This window comes from Ascidia mentula, chromosome 8 (genome assembly GCF_947561715.1).
Source record: "Ascidia mentula chromosome 8, kaAscMent1.1, whole genome shotgun sequence".
Taxonomy (NCBI): domain Eukaryota; kingdom Metazoa; phylum Chordata; class Ascidiacea; order Phlebobranchia; family Ascidiidae; genus Ascidia; species Ascidia mentula.
Genome location: NC_138573.1, coordinates 6547553 through 6567042, shown reverse-complemented (window position 1 = coordinate 6567042; position 19490 = coordinate 6547553). Strand labels below are relative to the sequence as shown.

At 41.2% G+C, this 19490-nt stretch overlaps 2 protein-coding genes across 5 annotated transcripts in view; both read right to left on the bottom strand.

Moving 5' to 3' along the window:
• Positions 1-5772, bottom strand: part of LOC145910430 (uncharacterized) — a 37012-nt gene extending 31240 nt beyond the window's left edge. For all 3 annotated transcript variants that reach the window (XM_082997553.1, XM_082997554.1, XM_082997555.1), the window contains exons 1-3: positions 1969-5772; positions 1668-1745; positions 1317-1502 (exon numbers count right to left, since the gene is read on the bottom strand). In XM_082997553.1, the coding sequence (XP_082853679.1) occupies positions 1317-1502; positions 1668-1745; positions 1969-5619 (3915 nt within the window). In that variant the 5' untranslated portion in view covers positions 5620-5772. The remainder of the gene's footprint in view (positions 1-1316; positions 1503-1667; positions 1746-1968) is intronic.
• Positions 5773-7475: 1703 nt separating this feature from the next.
• On the bottom strand, positions 7476-19337 carry LOC145912616 (dynactin subunit 1-like). Of its 2 annotated transcripts, XM_083000147.1 has the most exons (27): positions 19150-19337; positions 18918-19012; positions 18789-18857; positions 18309-18522; positions 17947-18052; positions 17694-17819; positions 17493-17621; positions 17151-17305; positions 16823-16949; positions 16499-16636; positions 15997-16146; positions 15568-15726; positions 15413-15508; positions 14582-14759; positions 13960-14098; positions 13422-13590; positions 12830-12961; positions 12499-12639; positions 12252-12410; positions 11866-11991; positions 11452-11614; positions 11034-11142; positions 10378-10574; positions 9769-9887; positions 8802-8949; positions 8262-8443; positions 7476-7925 (listed from the first exon to the last, which is right to left on the bottom strand). In XM_083000147.1, exons 1-27 carry the CDS (start codon positions 19245-19247, stop codon positions 7782-7784), a joined length of 3768 nt encoding a protein of 1255 aa, XP_082856273.1. In that variant the 5' UTR covers positions 19248-19337; the 3' UTR covers positions 7476-7781. The 2 variants fall into 2 exon arrangements, with proteins under 2 accessions (XP_082856273.1, XP_082856274.1); XM_083000148.1 differs by lacking the exon at positions 15413-15508.
• Between the last annotated feature and the right edge of the window lie 153 nt (positions 19338-19490).

The window sequence follows — 19490 nt, the reverse complement described above, 5'->3', positions numbered from 1 at the left end:
CGTGGTTGTAACCCAAAAAGCACGGCCCAGTTCTCGGAAAGCTCAGTGAAATTAGTTGTCGTGTGGACATTTGAAAAATGACGGTTCTGCTGACGTAATTCTTTTGAACGAGTTTGACGAAACATTTTTTGCATAGCGGTATGATTTTGTTAAACCTTGAAGCATTCTACTAATGTTTGGCATCAGTTGCGTCCAACCACGTTCGCCACAGTGACATCATGTTACAAGAACAAAAAAATTTGTTTGATGCTCTTTTAAAGCAACCAAAAGCAGAAAAGTTAAAAACCTGGTTTGCCAATAGGCAAAATTCAAACGACACAGGGCAGCTGTCTCAGTTCGTCCAACACTTGTGGCAGAACAAAGGGCAGATTTAAACCGCGATCAGCCAAGCGTTGCTGGCATACCCTGAGGGCTCTCAACAGCGAGCTACGAACGCACGATGGCCTTTAAGTGGATACTGTACTACGAAGAAATGTAAGGGCCTAGTTGGTAGGTTCGCAGCATACAGCCTGCCATGTACGATTTTGATACTGGAAGGCAAGCGAATGCAAACAAGCACACAGCTAAACTACTCTAAGAAGATGGCAACGACGTCACAATTCAAAAGCGCGATTGTTCGCTTAGGGGAGGTACGCACGCGGGGCGATTAAACTTGAAATATTGACTGCCGCGACAGTGTCATGAATGGTCGCTTTGTCGCCTCCGAAAACTTATCACACACGGTTTGAGTGCTTAGTCCTATGAAACTCGCTTACATTTATGACCAACCAGACCCTCTGACAGCTAATCAACAACACTTGATACGATCAATTTTATGTTTGCCATCCCAGAACGCGCCGTTATATCACAATCGTTAAACCCATGGTCGAATGCAAGTGACACGATTCGCCAGTCAAAACACGTAAAGTAGGACTGACAAAACACGCCGTGATGTTTTAATCCCGGACTACAAGCGCCTGCTGGACTCAGGGGAAATACACTATACGAGTTTTGATACCACTGAGGACCGATGGGAAGTTTTTGAAAGCAACCCCTCGATCACACAGCCACGGTATTGGGTAAACACATTTCGCTAAGGCGGATAGGGTTGAAAGCAACTGAAGCACTCGAGATTCATCTCAGTCGAAGACCACGGCCCAATGCCAAAACGCTATTAGTTTTAAACGCTATTAGTTTTTTTCAGGTTTAAATGTGCACCATAATTTCACAATAGCGTCCGTTGCCAGATAAAATAGCAACGAAAGATTCGAACACCTTTCCCAAAGAGGTCCATGCCAACTAAGCTGCGGTATACAAAAAGTAAGAAATAAGCTTACCGATTGTATGAACACGTCGCCCATCTTGACGTATTTAGGGTCCCAGTTTTGATAGCGGTCGCGAACGTTTGCGTAGAAGCGCTGGTGATGTTGCAGAATCTCCGGGATTTGAAAAAAGATTATATCCACGTGTCTCGGTTCGCAGATGCTGTGGTTTTCCGGCCGCTTTAGAGGGTTGAGATACGTCTGACAAATAACCGCAATTTACTTAGTGTTACCTTGGGAAAAACATATAAACATACAGTAACCTTGAAATAAACAGCTATGTAAAATGCTTATGGAGGACTGTGTTATGTGCGTTTAGGCTTACGTCAACTTAACATGTAACAATTTGGAATTACAACTGCTTACTTCAAAGAGAATTTTTAAAGACTTCACATAGGACCCCTCAGTATCCAACAAGTTTTTCACCACGTGCTTTCTCATGTCCTGTGCAAACACAAAGTGGTAGTAGAACATAATAGCATATTTTTATCAGTGTTGAGATCCAGACAAATAGTAAAAATAAATTAAAATCTCCACAATGTCAAAGCCATATTTAATGATTTGATCACATCAATTCAAGTTTATTGAAATATTTTATAAGGAATGTTTACAAAAATGAGCTGTTCGCACAAACTTAACAGTACAAATGCAAAAAAAATGAACTTACAGGATACTCCAAGCCCCGGCTGCCTGCAGCGCGGGGTAAGGTTGCAGAGTGTATTTCCCCCACTGAACTGGAGAATTGCTTGGCATTCATTGAGTTTAAATTACTCAAAGTCATATCACCCATTGAGGGAGCTTGGATAATTCCAGGTCTGCGGACGCGGCTTGAAGACTTGATCAGATTATTATCCATATCAACAGGCTCGCTGCAGGAGCGAGTGTGAGCAACAGGCATTTTCATGTCACTTTCATTCGGGGAAGACACAGTCATGCTGTCAAACAGCTGTTGAAACTGTTTCTCTTCGTGCTCCACCACATGTTCGATGCCATCAGACTTTTCAGCCATTGAAGATCGATTGGAGGAATCTGACTGTGGAGGATCAGGCAAATCTGATGACTTGAGATCTCCCTGGATGGTCATGGTTGTGTGAGACACGCGCCTATGATGCATCATATCCATTTGTGACCCATGACCATGAAGCATCTTAAATCCATTTAGGTCACCTAGGTCATCCATTTGTTCAGACAGGTTAGGCTCACTGGAAGATGTATAAAGAGCAGACTCTTGTACTGGAGATTGTACTTTACCCATTTTTCCTGCTGTTTCGACAGCATTCTTGATAGGGTCACTAAACGATTTCTTTTTTACAACTTTGGCACCTGTTTTTCCAGCATGTGGTTTTTTGAAGTCAGATTTATCAAGGTTGGAGTCTCCAATATCTTCACCAAATTCATCCTGCACAGACATGTTTTCACTGAAAATGGACAAATCACTCACAGAATTATCAAGTGTGTGGTCTTTTTTGCTCTCAATTATTTCCATTATGTTTTTTCCCGACTCTTGGATGGGAATTTCTCCATGGGGCATTGGATCACTCAAGGATCTGCTGGAATCAGCACCAGTACTGATGCTAGTTGTGTCCGAGGTACCCTGAGTACCAGCTGAGTATTTTCTTCTTCGTCTTAAGGCACCATCAACACCGTTGGTTAGTCCATTCACCGAACTTAAGAGAGCAGTGGGCTGATCAAGCAAGCTGGGTCTGGAGGTGTCTTCTTCTGTAAAGCAGCCCTCATCAATGTCTGCAACATCAATCTTTGTTGTAGGAGCTTGAGATGTTGATTTACGAGGGAGAGCGGTAGATTGTGACACAACACTACTCTTCCGTGAGGAAGTCATCTTTGCAGCATGGACTGCGTTGGCTTCTGCATTCTCTTCTTGGTATATTTCACCAACAGGTACTGACATATCAAACGTAGGAGCTTTATATACTGGTTTTCCACCTATTGATATGTCATGGAGACTTTCAGTGATGTCTTTGAGGACCTGTTCTGTGATTTGTGAGGTTGGAGTTCCTTTGTTTTTCAAGTCCAATACATTGAACTCCTTTAACTTTGCATCTGTTTCTTCAAAGTTCCACGCGAATGATTTATCACTTTCACTTAACTGGTTTATATGCTCAGGTTTATTATTATCTTTTGGTTTAACATTGGTTTGTTCATTCGCTTGCGTTGAATCTGTATGGTTCACTGGACTACTGGTATTGACTGACTCAACATTTACTGGCACACTAAAATAATTTGCACCACCATCGTTAAGGTTGGTTTCCTTTGGTGAACGCACAACATCAACAGGAAAGTCATTTCCGCTAACAACGCCACCCCCATTGTTCATACTGTTCGTGTTTTCTGTGTTAGGGATGTGGTTGCTTAAAGCTTGACCTTGCACCACATCTTCCCCAGGGGTTTTAGGGGTTACATAATTTTTGTTGAGCAATTTCTCTGTGTCCTCATCCCGAGGCCAATAGTCCTCTCCTACCTTGCGTGCTTCTATCATGCGCGGTCTGTACACTATTTCTGCCACATCTAGATGTGTCTGTTCAGAAACACTTGATTTGCGCGATGACGAACTTGTGCGTGGTGACTGTTTCTTGCTACTGCTTTGGCTATACACCTGGCCAAAGTCGGTCTTTGGTGCGCCGTCGGTACTGTTGAAAAGATTTCGTAAATCATCAATTGTCGGTTTGTTCTGGGGCAATTGCACGGCGGCCTTGTCTATAGATCCTTTACGCCCCGAGGCAGCGCCATGTAGGTCAACTTTTCCACTAGTCTTGTTGCTGTGTAGAACTGCGCTTGACGGCGAGTGTTTCGTTTGTGATTGATTTGGGTTGCTTTGGTGAGCGACGTTTCTTGCCTTCCTTGTGCCATCTAAGGAGACCGATGTTTGTTCTGCGCCAATGATTAACTCGTGACGATTCGGCAAAACATTCTGATTTATATCATCCAGCAGTTTACTCGTCTGCTTTGGAACGTATGGCTTTGACTGATCGCTTGTTGTCGAGCGAGCAAGCTCTGAGCTGCCTTGCCCGAGTGATTGACGGAAGTTATCGGGCAGCGTGGAGTATTTATTAACCTCTTCAGCCAAATATTGTTTCCTGCTATTGGTATTCCGACCGTTCAAGTGATCTGAGAAATCGGATTGTTTTGCTGATGACACAGCAGGTTGGGAAATTTTGCGAGTTCGAATGTAATCTGGAGTGTGTGATACCACCACTTGTTGACTCTGTCTAGGTCGACGTTGCCTTGTTCTCGTCCTTGGACGTTGTGATGGATAAGGGCCCGATTCGTGACCGGTCGTATCGTGCCGCAAATTGTCGTTGCTTGTACGTTTCGGCGTTTTGTCGTCACCTTCATCACTGCTATCGCCACTGCTACTGCTTGACAGTCGATTATCTCCTGGGCGTGCCCGATGACGCTTGACAAAACCCTTCTTCGCTGGCCTGCGACTTGGAACGTCACCCAGCGAGTTTATTGTGACACTTTGCCCCTGGCTGGAGTTTCGTCGCTGCAAAGGCCCATTGTAGTCATTCACATAAGACAAAGCAGTTGGACGGCTAACGTCAGCCATGGGTTGAATGTATGAAGGCAAGTACGGCTTAGCTTTGCCTAAGGTTACGTTTGTTACTGTGCTATTGCCTTCCTCAGTCCGTTGCGAGTTTCCTGGCTGCTGTCGCCTGGTTCTAGTGCCTGGTGTACGGGTACGACGACGACGTCCCATGGCTCGACCGCTGTCGATTCCTCTCTCCTCGTTTGAGTTATCTATTCTCTGTGGTTCTTGAGATTGCGTCTTGGTTTCCACGGTAGGCTTAGAAAAAAGCAAAATGAAATCTTTGCCTTGGCGCGCACTCGGTCGATCAATATTGGAAAGTGTATCATCAGCTCTCTCGCTCTGGCGAGCGGCTGAATCCAGTGTTGGATTGTATTCGGTACTTTGGGCTGTCAGGGTAGGTGGATCGGACACTTTGGAAATTTTGCTGAATGCCGCCACGAGCGAATATTCATTTGCACCCGAGGCTTGGTTGGAACGCACTGAATTGAACATCAGGTTGAACTCGTCCTCGCCTGGAATTGTAACTTCACCGCCTTCGGTGATAATCGGTGAATCCGAGCGGGTTCTGCTACCGAGATCTCGATGTACAGGCCTGGGACTGGCGTCAGCTGATCCAGGCAGCGAGTCTGGATTGCCGTACGCAGCATTTTGTCTGGCCGGTGATTGGCCTCTGGATCTCGGCAAAATACTTGTGAGCAACCCTTTCGCCAGGGCGCGACGGTGAACTTCGTCCGGCGACAGCTGATTTTGCTCGTTATGATTTTCCATGTTTCTCCCCAAACTGCAACACTTAAGTTGCTAGACCATCATTGAATTTGCTATTCCTGGTGGCGTTCCACAATTTAAATATCCATTTAAATCCTCAAAATACACAATTCAGTTGCTGTTTAAAATAGGCTTTCCTCTATTTGCCCTGCAAGAAAAACTCCAAGCGCGAACAACAAACGATTAGGAACGTGAAGCGGGCCAAGGCATATCAATTTAAACAAGAGTATCTGGTCGAATTAAGCCCTAGGGGCATGACTTTCGCTGGAAAATTCGCCGTGAAGCGAATTATCATGTTCGATGCTGGAAGATTTTAACTAATTGGGCGCTTTAGCTATGCGACAACCAGGGTCGTTTCTTTCTTCAGAAAATAGTTCTTACGTTAAGCAGGGTTTAACCGACCAGAAAAAATAAAAATTATGTGAGATAAAATTTGAGTGTAACAGCTAGTCTACATCAAAAATAGGCGTAGATTGCCTTCACATTCCTTGCTTCGAAAGGTTGTAAAATGTCTGGCATAACTATTTCAATAATTTACCAAGCTTTGAAAAGATGCCAGATAGTACAGCCTCGTCTGACACAAACGCCTACAATTACTTGTGGTTGCAGTAAACGCTTCGACCAAACTCCCCATTCCTTCCCATTGAAAACGGCGACATGTTGTCCGAACCTTCACACCGCATACAAAGTTATGTACTTCCTTGCAACTAACTGAGACTGACGACAAACAACGCGTCTGAACGCTGGCTTACCACTTGTTCTCAACACGCGTCCATAAAACAGAGGCTATACAAACACGTATAACCCAAATTGGGACACTCTTCAGGCGCGCAACAATAAAACACTATTGCGAAGAGAGAGGCTCGTCGAAAGGGTCTGTTCCGCATCGGCGCGCCACTCTCGAAGATAGCGAGATCACGGCAATCCCGAGCATGAAACACGCGTTTGCTTTTTTGTACGCACCCCCGGGGTACGCTTTAGCCTCGCCTCGGAAGGCAGCATGAAGGCCTAGTGGACGTTTTTCCTCGGCGGCCAGGCGTGACCGAGGAGTTAAAACCGTGCAGCAACCTTGAAGCGCCCGCCCGACATGTCAGGAATAGCGCTCGTGCCAGGAGCTGGCCTTTCACCACGCATTTACTCCAAGCACAATACCACGTCTAGCAAATTAATATTGTAGAATTCGTTGAATACAATGGCGTCAAGATTAATGTGTATTACTGTTTTGCCGCAGTTATCACGTTACAAAAACCCCACTTTTTTATCTCTGTACCTTTTTAGGATTTTTAGCTGATACATAACCTAGGTGCTCACAGTTGTGACTAACCCACAGCATGCAAATACACAATCCTGGTCTAAAAAGTCGACTTACGCTCGTGTGTAAACACCACTCATAAAATCCAACCACAGGCTACTAGTTGCACCTGTTCACGACCTATTAAAAGGCAGTTTACGCCAGCCTTCGCCGTAAAATTAACGCTGATCACGAACGACTGTGTGACCCAGGTAAACAAAGGAAACACCTTGCCCGTGAGCGCCACCTAGCGCATTTGTCGTCAGGTGTGTAAGAAAAAATAGAACCTCAGCTTTCCCAGAATTATTTCTATGTTCGGACGTTTCCGTTATTTCCCTTATCATTATTTATGTCAACAAACAGATTGAACGACCACACATGACAAAACCCTCTGATACGCAGCAATATTGTGACAAGAGTGAAAGGCTGATTTCGTGCAAGATTACAATCTTACCGACTTTCCGAATAAATGGTAGTTATTGCTCAGTTATATCACATACACACACACACCTGATATCCAGCCTCCTGCATTCCCCCGATCTACACTTAAAAAGCCTTACACCAAAGGCAACAATGCGAGCATTTATTATAGGTTGTTAACAACATATGTAAAGAAAAAAACATATATATTAGGCGTACTACAATCTAAGGTGGTGCATGCATCGGATCCATGACAACCGAAATAACAAGGCGATGCCCCACTTCAAAGCTTAAAGCATGATTTAAACTTCAGCAACAACATGTAAGTTACGAAACACAAGAGCTAAATGGAATTAACGTGTGGCAACGTTCAAAAACAGCGGTTTAATTTGCTTCTATGTCATGGAAACGGAACTCGTAATTTAGGTATAGCAGCAATACACGAGCATAACAGTTAGGAACACATTTTTAAAGCCAAATTATGAATCTCTTTGAACCGCCGAGAGTCGAGAAGTATTTTCTGGCCGTTGTCTGCTGGGGTCGTGACGTCATTCAAACGAAGCGAACCTATGTGACGGGCGCCTCCAGTGGACAGGCTCTGCAAAAGAAAATGGAATATTATTTATTTCGTTGCTGATGTCTTTCAAAGTAGTGCGGAATTGTGTTTGGATAGGTAAACATGCATATTAAGATCAGAACTTACTTAATTTTTGCGTTCCGCGGTCCCGTTTTAAAAATTTTTACGCGTGCGTATTTAAATAATAGAAATTTCTGTTTGGTGAACAACTGCAAGCCTGAAATACGGAATTGCCTTCCCAAAAGCAATCTGGCAAACCTGCCCAAGATGTGAGAGGCCCTAACATATAGACTACGAGAATTACGTTGAAAAGAGGCCAAACATGAATTGTACCAAATAAATTTCCCAAATACTTACCTTGACGAACTGTGGAGAAGGAAATGATGCAAACTCTCCTTGCACGTGACACCTACTTTCCTCCGCGAACATCTGTTTGGCTTTCGCTTGCAGATCAGCCAACTTTTCCTGCGCCACTTTTGCGTCCCATTTACGTTGGGTGAGCTTCTCTTGAGGCGAAGCGCTTCCTGTGGGATAGAGGCCTGCAAAAAATGATTCTGAATGAATTCAAAGGCATTTGGTGTGGCGGTGGTGGCGTATGCATATTTCAACGGCAAGTTGTGATGATTTTGCGACTATTTTTGAAATATACTTGGTGCAGACACACGTGTAAAATTGTGTAAGCTGCACACAGCTGGTGTGACTATCAGACGACTTTGCCGACCGCGTATAAAAGTTTATCGTGAAGAAAGTCAAATCAGAACAAAAAATAGACTAAACCCGTTATTTATGCAAAACCGATTTCAATTTTGACCTTAGATTGGCGTATATACCAAAAAAATCTCGCGACGGTCGTTTTATCCCGTTGTGAACCAGTTCATCTTATTTGCAGGTATATACCTGGTTTTCGCTTGCTTATGTCGATCACAGCTGGAATGGCGAGTTGTTGCAGTGTAGTGGTGAGCTGACGTGCTTGATGACGAAGTTCGGCGCGGTCATCGGACATTTTTTTCTTTTCAGTTCCAGGGACATTCAAGGGAGTCAGCGCCTGTTTAATAATACATGTAACAATTGTCTCAAGGTTCAACATGTAATGAGGCGTGCAAGTGGAAAGATTGTGTCAGTGTGGTTTTGGAACGCCCGTGGCCCGCTATGGCTTTTAGAAGTTTAAGTAGTTGTGCAATATCACAGCTTGGCATGGGCGTGTTTGGGCATTAACTGTATCAGAAACAACTCGTTCCGTCAATCTTTCTTCGAACTAAAAGGTTTCAATCGTCGGGATACTTATATGACGGAAGCCTGGCCCACGGCATCGCCATCGGCCGTAACCGAATAAATAGCACACAGTATACGTTCCAATAACAACCGGAGCAAAAACCTTTTTGTTAAACTGAGACATCTGGGAAATTTGGAGAATTACCAAGTAAAATGGGTGTAACAAGGTCAAGAATCACTGGAATTCTTAGTACATGTGCGTGTCATTTTCAATTTCGACTTCAGACGAATGATTGAAATTTAAATTTTAGTACACGGAATGTCAGAATATATTGAGAAAATGCAATTCACATGACGTTGTGGCGTATTCTACATACATATATATATATATATATATATTGCTTTTGGAATGTGAACCATTTATTTTTTAATTTTAAATTAGTATTAATACCAAGCTTACAAATGCATCGTTTTGCTGGGTTTATGTTGAAATTTGAACGTAAACGTAACACCTTCCATGCAACATCAAACCCAGCGAGTTAAAAAAACATTCGGGTCAGTGATGTTTTCCCGAGCACAGAACGCCCACAAACGACATCTAAACAATTGCAAAAAATGCCAAAACCAAACCCGCCTTGCACAATCGCGTTACCTTCATCTCCTTCATAATCTTTTCTCCTGTAAGCCGACTGCACTCGGCGCTCTTTGCCCGCAGAGCTACCTGGAGGGATCGGATCTGTTGGCTCAGCAAGGGCGAGTCGGTTACCGAAACTGAAAAGCAAATAACCAGAGTGAGGTTACCGCCGAGTGCCTTGTCAATATTGCGACGTTGAGAACCCTCCACCGCGATTAAACTAAGTGGTTGAGTACTGAAGGTGCCATTTCTGGGTGGGATATTTACTTAATTTAAGTACGACGATCTGTGTGGCTTGCGAGTGGAACGGGACGTGTCGATTACCAGATATGGATCAAAAAGCAGAGCAGTTAATACGTTAAAAGCTTGCCCTTGAATTTGAGCAACGGTTAAAGCGGAAGCAAAGCAACTGTTCCATAGTAAGTTGAACATTGGGGTAGGACAATTACATTACAAACCGACATATGCGCGAATCATTCAGTAGTAGCGCGTCAATGGTTCAAAAAACATTTCCTTTACTAAGCCTATTACAATAAAACAGTCTATGTCAACATCTTAGATGCACCAAAGGGTCCATTTTGACAGTTTAACGAAATCGAAGACAAAATAAACACCAAAATATCCCACCAGGACTTGTAGCAAGCATGGAAGCAATCCCTGCTGCAGCTCCAGGTTTAGCAGCACCCAGACCACTGGCAGCCATTCCAAGCCTCGAAAACACGTCCTTTTTCGCTTGGGCCGCCAACCGTTGCTTCAATTCGGCCTTTTCCATTTCCAGGGTATCGATATCGTTCTGCAGCGCGTCCAAAGTGTCGTCGTATTCCCTGACAATAATAAACATATACTGGTTGTATTGTATTCAAAAGTTAAACTTCTTGAATAAATTATTGGCTCCACTTGTTCTTGAAATAAATCAGCAAAAATAATCTTGTAACAGCATAGAAACGTAATGGGCTGAAACGGAGAATTGTCACAAGGCGGCTAAAATTCAACTTTTTAAGTTTAGCAAGCCTGCAAAACGGGTACATATAACCTATATTAGGAATCAACAGATTTATGCAGTCAAGTTTTGACCGAAACGATGGATACAATTAATCTAATTTTGCCAATGGAGCTTTGTGCGAGTTATCAATTCGGCTTACAGCTTCAATAACACAAAATGTTTAAAAAAACCACCCAGTTACTGAATTAGCTCTTGGAACAGTTCTTTGTTCAGTTATAGGACAAAATCACGTTTGACTGTGGAATCTAACACGTGGCTTGCATTTGCACTTTGAACTCACTTCTCTTTTTTCTTCATATCCTCCGTGAGGGAATCGAGCTTCTGTTGAACAAGACTCGCTTTTTCGTTTCCTTCCTTCGTCGCTTTGTCCACCTTCCGTTCCAACATTCCTTTAATATTTGACACAAGTTAAATGCCAGCCAATGATCACGCAAACGCTCTTTTTGCCACCATAAACGTCTAATTTTTTTGTTAAACACCCCCATAATACTATATAATACGTTACGTTTCATAAAACTGGCTGGCCAAACTGTGTCTGTGCAGGTACAGGCTTTAAACATAAACAGGACAGTACAACAATAGTGAAAACCCATTTTAAACTGTTATGGCTGCAATTTAACGTGGATTCCTCATGTTAACCTGCAATCCCAAATACATTTTGCATTTCATGCATCAGATCTATAACGCGATAAATTTACCGATTTTAATCCTGGACTCGGAAACATCCTCGGATTTTAGTTTCAGAGCCGTTCTTAGTTCGGTGATCGCGATGTCTTTGTCGTCGATCTTCGCAGCCAAACCTTCGGAATCCATCATGTCCGACTTTACTAACTTGGCGCGTTTCTCAATCGGGTCGTGTACCTGGGTGTGGACATACGTATTGTATACACACACGATAAAGCAGGAACACACAGTAACTTTATGAAATAGGTATGGAAGAACTTTATTAATTCGTTCTACTGCACAAATGTATTGTAATAAACGACTCGCTTTGAAAAAAAAACAAGCATGCTTATGTTGTTTTTTTAAATGGCGTCGTCTTTACCTTTAAAAGTCATAAAAACCGGACGAAAATTGATCATTTACACAAAGAATTCTCGTAAATAAATAACCTTTGCCGTTGCGTCTTTTGTGTCGAATTCACCTTCCTGCATTGACGTCACAAGTCCGTTCATGGTAGCCATCACGTTGCCTAGCGACACGCGAATCGCGTCAAATGGCGATGGGATTTCAGAGCTCTGAAAAAAAACTGCCTTGTTCACAATCTTGAAACAAAGACGTTTCAGAATAAGTGAGCATCAACATATCTTATTCCATTGTTTCCAAGTTACAACCATAAACTTATCCAATGGTGTTGAAAAACTAAGCTTAGTCACGATTAACTGGACAAATTCCCGAAGGAAATAGGCAGCCTTGCAGGGAAATGCCCCACTTTAATGTCAGTTTGTTGAAAACCATTCAGGATTTAACAATGTATTTAAGTTAATATTAAACTTGCCTTCTCCGCCGACTGCTCGAGAAACTCCTGCAACTTTCGGGAGCCAAACTTCGCCGCGTCACTCGTCCCACTCGCCTTTGAACACAGACGAACCCACTGGAGGGCGCACTTGTGTACGGCCTCCAACTCCCGACAGCTTTTGTCGAGACGAGTTTTTACCTGCGATAAATCTTCGTTTTACGGTTACATAAGAATGGAATGTCGCGAAGGGATTTTTAAGCAATTTACGAGTTTATTCTTATTATACCTCGTCGTCGAACTGCAACATAGTGGAGGAGTTGGGCTGCGGAATTCGTCGCTTGACTTTCTTGCAGAACTGACGTATGTCGTCGCATGACGTCATTATGTCCTTGGCGAGAATCGAAACGTCGCTTGTCTCCTGGCCGGGCTGTGTTGCAAATGAACAAATACGTTTTACACTAAAGCAAATTTTTGTCGCAGGGCACACGCTGTATTGTTTTTGTTTTCACTGTATAGTTACTGTAGTAACAGAATCAATGTGCTTGAATCACGTATATATGTACAAATATTTAACGTCATCACCTCTGCGTGAATAACTTTCTCTTTTAAATAGTTACCTGCATGTATCCCTTGATCCTGTTGGTGTTGGCAGATATTGCTGCGATGTAAGCTTGGCTCTGCTCCAAATGTTGTTCCATTTCGCCCTTGCAATCGTACTGTTCGTGACTGAGATGCACCGTGAACAGATGCTGTACAAATAAGAGGCCAATAGTAACTTTGTCAATACCTGCAAATGATGTTTTGTCTAAGATCACATGATTGATTTGTGCAAAACATACACTTTATTGAGGCAAATTGTTGAATTTCTGGTTACGTAGATTCGTATATTGCAAGTTTGAATTTCGCCATATCTAACAACGGGTAAATCGGGAATTTCTACAAACAGCTTTCAAAAATAAACCGACAGACGGTAAATCAGAAACACTTCGTTTCAAACATTTCCTATCGGCTAATTGCTGTCGCTGGTTTTAAGACAGTGCCACATCAGAGGCTGGATTCTGTCCACTTTAGAGATTAGGTTTCAGCTACAAACTACGTTGAATTGTGAGCACCTAAAAGTGATTTACTTTGGGGTATTTTTGTGATATTTTTGTTTTTATAAATGTTTCCACAAACAGACCTTCAACGATAAACACACACACGCCGTACCTGGAAGAACTGGATGGCTTTTAGCAGTTGTTCGGTGTTGGTTGTTTCGTCCAAACTATCTTTCCTGAGTTGATCGACCAGAAAATCGAGAACCCTCTCATGAGGTACCATCTCAGCATACAGGGTTCCCACTTTCTGAAACAACTCCACTGAACATTTACCCAGCGCTCTGTAAAACAATTGATTTAGAACAGCGATTTGCAATGAACTTGCCTCGACATTCGATAATACGTAAAAGGTTGGGTTTGTAGATTATATTTCCGAAAGGTTAGTTGATAGTAAATACAACGTGTACGTTAAACTAGTTAAACAGTTATTCCATTAACTGTAAATAGACCTTTAAATAAAAACTCTATTCATGCAATATACACCACAAGATAGACAGATTTATTTAGTAATAAGTTAGTTGCTGTACAACATGGTTTAGGATGATGACATTTCAATCAATTTTTTTTATTATGTTTTTTGCAATCATGTAAATTATAAATCGTTAGCAAGTGCTATAGAAACGTCAGCAAAATTTCTGGGGATTTCTTACTCGTGGTATCTTTCGAGTAACACCTGGAGTCGAATCAAGTTGTTGATGACGTCGGTAGCGAAGGTCAGCTGATCGCCTCGGGAACCAATCAGATCGTTCTCATCATTCTCGACATCAAACTTTTCGCCAATGTGCTTCGCTGGAAGTTAAAACAAAATTTAAAACTCTTAGTAAAATGAAAAAAATAACACGAAATCTTAATACAACATTGTTTATTGGACGATGTTATATCGTTGCTTATAGTGATGAATCTCGAAAGAATGTGATATTCGGCACCCTTTATGAGCAAAAAACAAGACTTCCTAGAAAAAAACCAACGCGTTGACGGATTTGTAAGCAAAAACCTAATCTTTTCTGTGAGGAGGCAACTATCGCATAGTTGTGCTGAAAGTGTTATCATGTTCATAGTTGGATTAAAGCCATCTCCTATTTGATAAACCAAAACAAAATACGACTTATTGGACAGATGTATAGTTTATAAGGCAGTCGTGACCTACTAAAGGATGTATTTTTTGTATACATTGGACCCTGATAACAGTGGGACAAATCCTCAAACACTGTATTATTTTAAAGAAAGCAAAGGCAGTTTTAAATATCGAAACCCCAAAAGTCGTTGCCGAACCTAATATCTCAGCCTTCTTGGCGATTCTTTCGACCAACAAAACCACTAGGAGGCAGTCGCCATCTCCGCCACGTCGAGTAAATGTCTGGGGCATGAACTGTTGGAGGAGTTTCACGTGTGTGTTCGCCTGTGACGTTTCGATCTTACGTAAGTCGTGGTCGATCGATCGCGCGGCCGCCTGCTCGGAAAACAAAGGTAATGGAATATTTATGAGGCTGAAGAACGTGCAAAGCATCAGAGGGACTTTCGTTTGGAAAATGAATGAATGCGGGCGTAACTGAATTTAAAATCGTTTAATATAAGTATTTCTAACATTAGTTTGAATAGTAAAACTCGATTAAGCCGGACTTGGAAGTCCAACAGAGAAGGCTTTTGTACAAAACGAATGGGCATTTATATACACTGGGCGGGATCAGCAGCACATTTGCATTGCTAGATTTGACGAACACATGTTTCAAAGAACAGATTATTTGTTGTTGTACTTTTCTACATTAGTCACACATAAACGAATAAACTGCTTCAACCGTCGTTCAAGAAATAACTACCAAACAATCACACACACGTTGTTTTTTCGGTTGCTGGGAGTAAAAATAGCGTTTCCCCGTTATAAGGTGTGTGGAATCCAGCGGGCACTACTGTAAAATAGCTATTCAAAAATCCAAGGCCATAGTGCTGCCAAACACACTTGTATTCGAAATGCGAGGCGTTTAGCATTCCAACATTCTATATGAATTTTCTTCCAAATAACAAATTGCATTCCTGTTTGTTGGCAATCACGAGAAATATTACTGGTTAGTAAAAACCACTCGAACACACGACAAGCCTTTTAACCTCGGCCCGCGCCACAGCCAACACGTCCGCCTCTTTGCCCAACCTTGCCACCCTACCGTACGAAGACGCCCCGCTCATGAGCATTAGGTGGCGAAACTGGATGAGAGAAATTTATTTTTTGAATCGAAGTCCAAGCGTGAGAGGCAACAAAGCACCTTGGTTTCGACCATCTTGATTTGATAGTTGAAAGGAGTGGTCTGAGGCGGGATACTGTCTGTTTCTGATTTGTCATCCTGCTCGTTCTGACGCGCACGTAACTCTTGGTTTGATTCCTGTAGCTCCTGAACGAGCTTTCTGAACTTCTGGATCGTGTCCTAACAAAAGGAGTTTTAGATTAAAAAAAAGACAAAAAGTAATGTTGCCATTAGGCCATATCAATTATGTGTGTTTGTTACAAAGAAAAGAAAGCATGGCAATGACGATGGTCGTCTAACGCTCTTTTTGAGTATTTGTCTTTTAGGAAAAGTAAAGACATTGATTTGGCGCCATCCCTTAACCAAAACGTCATTGACCAAACATAGCTTAGAATACTCGGTTAGGATTTCAAGTAACTTGAAGCCAATAAGCAAGGTGGTAATTTTTACTTGGTAATCTCCAACAGCTTCGTTTGCAGCTTCTGTTTGTCTCTGAGCTTCCCGTGCTTTTGCTCTCATCAGATCGACTTCTTCTCTCAATTCCAACTCTGTCTCGCGAGCGTTTTCCTGAAGCTCCTCGTTCATTTCGTTGATCGCTTCCTATGTGGCATTACACAATGAAGAATAAGTATCATTAAAACAGAAGGATCTTTTCTTTATTGGTAAACTAATTAAGATTACATTTTCTCATTAATACTGAGTGAATCTGAAACTGATGAGATGATGGTTATGGCACATAAGTAAAATAGATTTTTCTTATAATTCTGCTGACATCAATCAGACAGTTGTTGCTTTATCAATACATCTATATAAGATTGCTGATAAAAAAATCCGATATACAAACTGAAGGTTAGGCCAGTACTAGATGACACGTCTTGTATTTCACACTAGTAGAAAATTCAATCCAGGTCCCAGTTAACCTCCATACATGCTGTATAAGGGTTTCACTAACCAAGTCATGAATCTGTTCTTCAAAGTCCATAATTTTTTCTTCCTGCTGAAGAGTTTTATCTGTCAGTGTTTCCACCATTTCTTCAGCAGCTAATGATGCATCAACTTGTTCCTTTAGCTCATCCACAGTTGTTTCAGCCTGCAAAGAAAAGTTAAGTAAAAGGTTGGCTGTAAGTCACCATACTGCAACTGTGCCTCTAATATAATTGAATTGTCAAAAGGTTTCACAGTTAATGATTTACAGATCCCCAAGAAATTATTTATGTTTAAAGAAGGTAATTTTATGGGCACGTTTAATTTAACTTTATCCATTCATATTGCATACCACATCCAATCGCTCCAAAGCCTTGTCCTTCTTCTGTGTCACATCATTAAGCTCCTTCTTTTTCTTTTCCAGCTGTTTTTCAAGATTCTGGTATTCAGTCTTTTCGGCAGCTGAAAGGTCCCTCATTCTATATATGTTTAAATGACTGTTAAATTAACTGAATGTTAATATTTCAGATTAGCATCAACTACATACTTTTTATATCCAAGAATTGCTATTTTTATCAAAGAAAATATAACTTAATATAACTATGTTAATTTCTAGTGACTATGTTAAATTCTAGTATTGTTCACAACATAACAAAATAGTCACCTGATCAGTACATTACCTCACAAGTGCCTCTTTAAGTCTTGAATTCTGCTCCTCAAGTTGCTTTACTTGATAACTTGTGAAAGCTCCATCCTCACCTTTGTCCTCCATTTCTGCTTTAATAATCTCCAAGTCCGTCTGAAGCTCTTCCACTTTATCATTTAACATTTCAACCTGAGTAGAGATATACAAATTTTCAGCAAATCGGAATTTTCTTTTTTAGTATTACAGGAAAGTGCTTTGGTATCATACATTAATAAAATCTACCATGCTAAAAAAGAGGAAAGATGAATGTACCATCTTTTTGCATTATAACTGCAGGTAATTGAGTTTAGTTATTGGGACAAAAATACACAAATACCTCTTTTTGTAGTACATCCACTTTCTCTTCAGCCATTTCCTTGTCCAAAGTTGCCATCTCAATAGTTTCATGGACATCAGACATCTCTTCTACATAGCGTTCCTTTGATTCTACAGCATCCTGGACTTCCTGAAAATAAAGAAATAGGTTTAAACTAGCTGAATTAACTGTATGCCAAGACTTGCTGTCAAGTGTATTAACCTTTTTTGCTTCACGAAGCTGTTTGGCTTGATCTTGAATTTGCTCAGAAAGTCTTTGTTTTGTGTCATTCAAATGCTGGTTTTGTATTCTCATCTTTTCAAATTCCTTCAATTTTGCACGATCGTCCTGTTATCAAGACATTAATAACTTTGAAGCCCTGAAGGTAAGTTTGGTGTATGTATATTCAACAATAGTTTGTCCCAAGCCTTTTAACAGCAGTCGCACATACTATTATATATACATGTTTCCAAACCTGGCGCTTAATTCTGATGGTTTCGTATTTTTCCTTCCACTCCTTAATTTGACCTTTCATCGAATCAATTTCAACCATGGATATTCCAGGAGCCAAAACTGAGGATCTTTTCGGAAAAAACTCATTTAATTCAGTGTTCGTATTTAAAACAATGGGTTGAATGTACATATACTTTCGTATGAGCAATAGAGACTATGATAGTCAGTGAGCTGCAGATAGTGCAATGATGAGACATAATAAGCTAAAACAGTGAGCATTCTCTGCAGACCACATATATTTATACTATTCAAACTTTATGCAATAGGTTGTCGTAATACCAGAAAAGATAAAAATAAAAACATATAATATCAACAAGTACATACACTGGTGCTGGGGCAGGTGGTGACGGTTCTTCCACTGGTGCAGGTTCAGGTTCTACTACAGGTGCTGGTTTTACTTCAACAACTGGTTGAGGGGGTGGCTGAGATGCTCCCATTGACAAGCGTGATGGAACAGACCTTGGTTTTTGCAGTGAAGATGGAGTCTGTAATCGTGAATGCCTTGAAGGACTCGAACTTCTTTTCTGCAGTTTATCATCTTGAAGTTAAAAGAGAATGTTTTCAAAAATCCTGTTTATGGATAAAACAAGAATAACTCTATGACTACTGAGATCTTCATCACGACCAATTTATTTTACAACTTGATCTTATTTGAAATTTGTTTCCAGTACAGATTGAAAACCAAGCTGCCTATGTGAAGTATATGTAAGTGATGCTTAAATAGCATTTTCAAATCATTTTCAATTATTCAACACTTTCAGCTCTGTTTTATATTAAAAGGCATGAATACCATTGCCATCTTACCAGATTGTGCTGTGGGCAGTGTAGCTCTGGTTTCAATAACATTAACTTGGCCGGGTCGAACAAATACCCCTATAAAAAACAATTATGTACAGTTTTGCACCAATCAACAAATACGCAACTGCATCGTACCATAGTTTGGTGGACATGTAAAATACCGTTTTCCTTGAACGACACCATCATTCTTTCCCACTGGGTCATCAAGGGTAACACCAATCCATTTTCCACTGAAACAATAATTAAGACATAAAAACAAGTTGTGATAATAGGAGAGTAATAGCACGGTTTTAAAATGAGGTACGTGCTAACGTGCACATTTGTTTTTCGTAAACGTTATCATGATGTTCAATTATAACAAAAATACCTTGCAAACATGGTGGACCCAACATAAGATACAACGCCATTGAGATTTTTTCCAACAATTTCAACTCTCGATCCAAGTTTTACGCCTGGGGAGTCCATACTTCCCGTAAACTAGATTCGTTCCAACTTCTCCAACAGATTCCAAACAAACAGTAATAAGCACTTCTTGCGCGAAGTACTGGAACTGTACTGTAATTCTGTACAGTATGTCTGCCTTCGAGCACCGTAAAAGTTTCAATAGATACAATTATGTACCCATCACGGGAACAAATAAAGAAATATTCGATTAGTCATTGCAATATTTCAGTACACTGCTTTAATGTATTGCATTGCAACGCCTTA

Coding starts and splice junctions, on each gene's coding strand:
- LOC145912616 (XM_083000147.1), bottom strand. CDS start 19,247: ATGGACTCCCCAGGCGTAAAACTTGGATCGAGAGTTGAAATTGTTGGA. Junction 11,992..12,251: donor TCGAGCAGTCGGCGGAGAAG/GCAAGTTTAATA, acceptor GTTTTTTTTCAG/AGCTCTGAAATCCCATCGCC. Junction 8,444..8,801: donor CATAAGCAAGCGAAAACCAG/GTATATACCTGC, acceptor CATTTTTTGCAG/GCCTCTATCCCACAGGAAGC.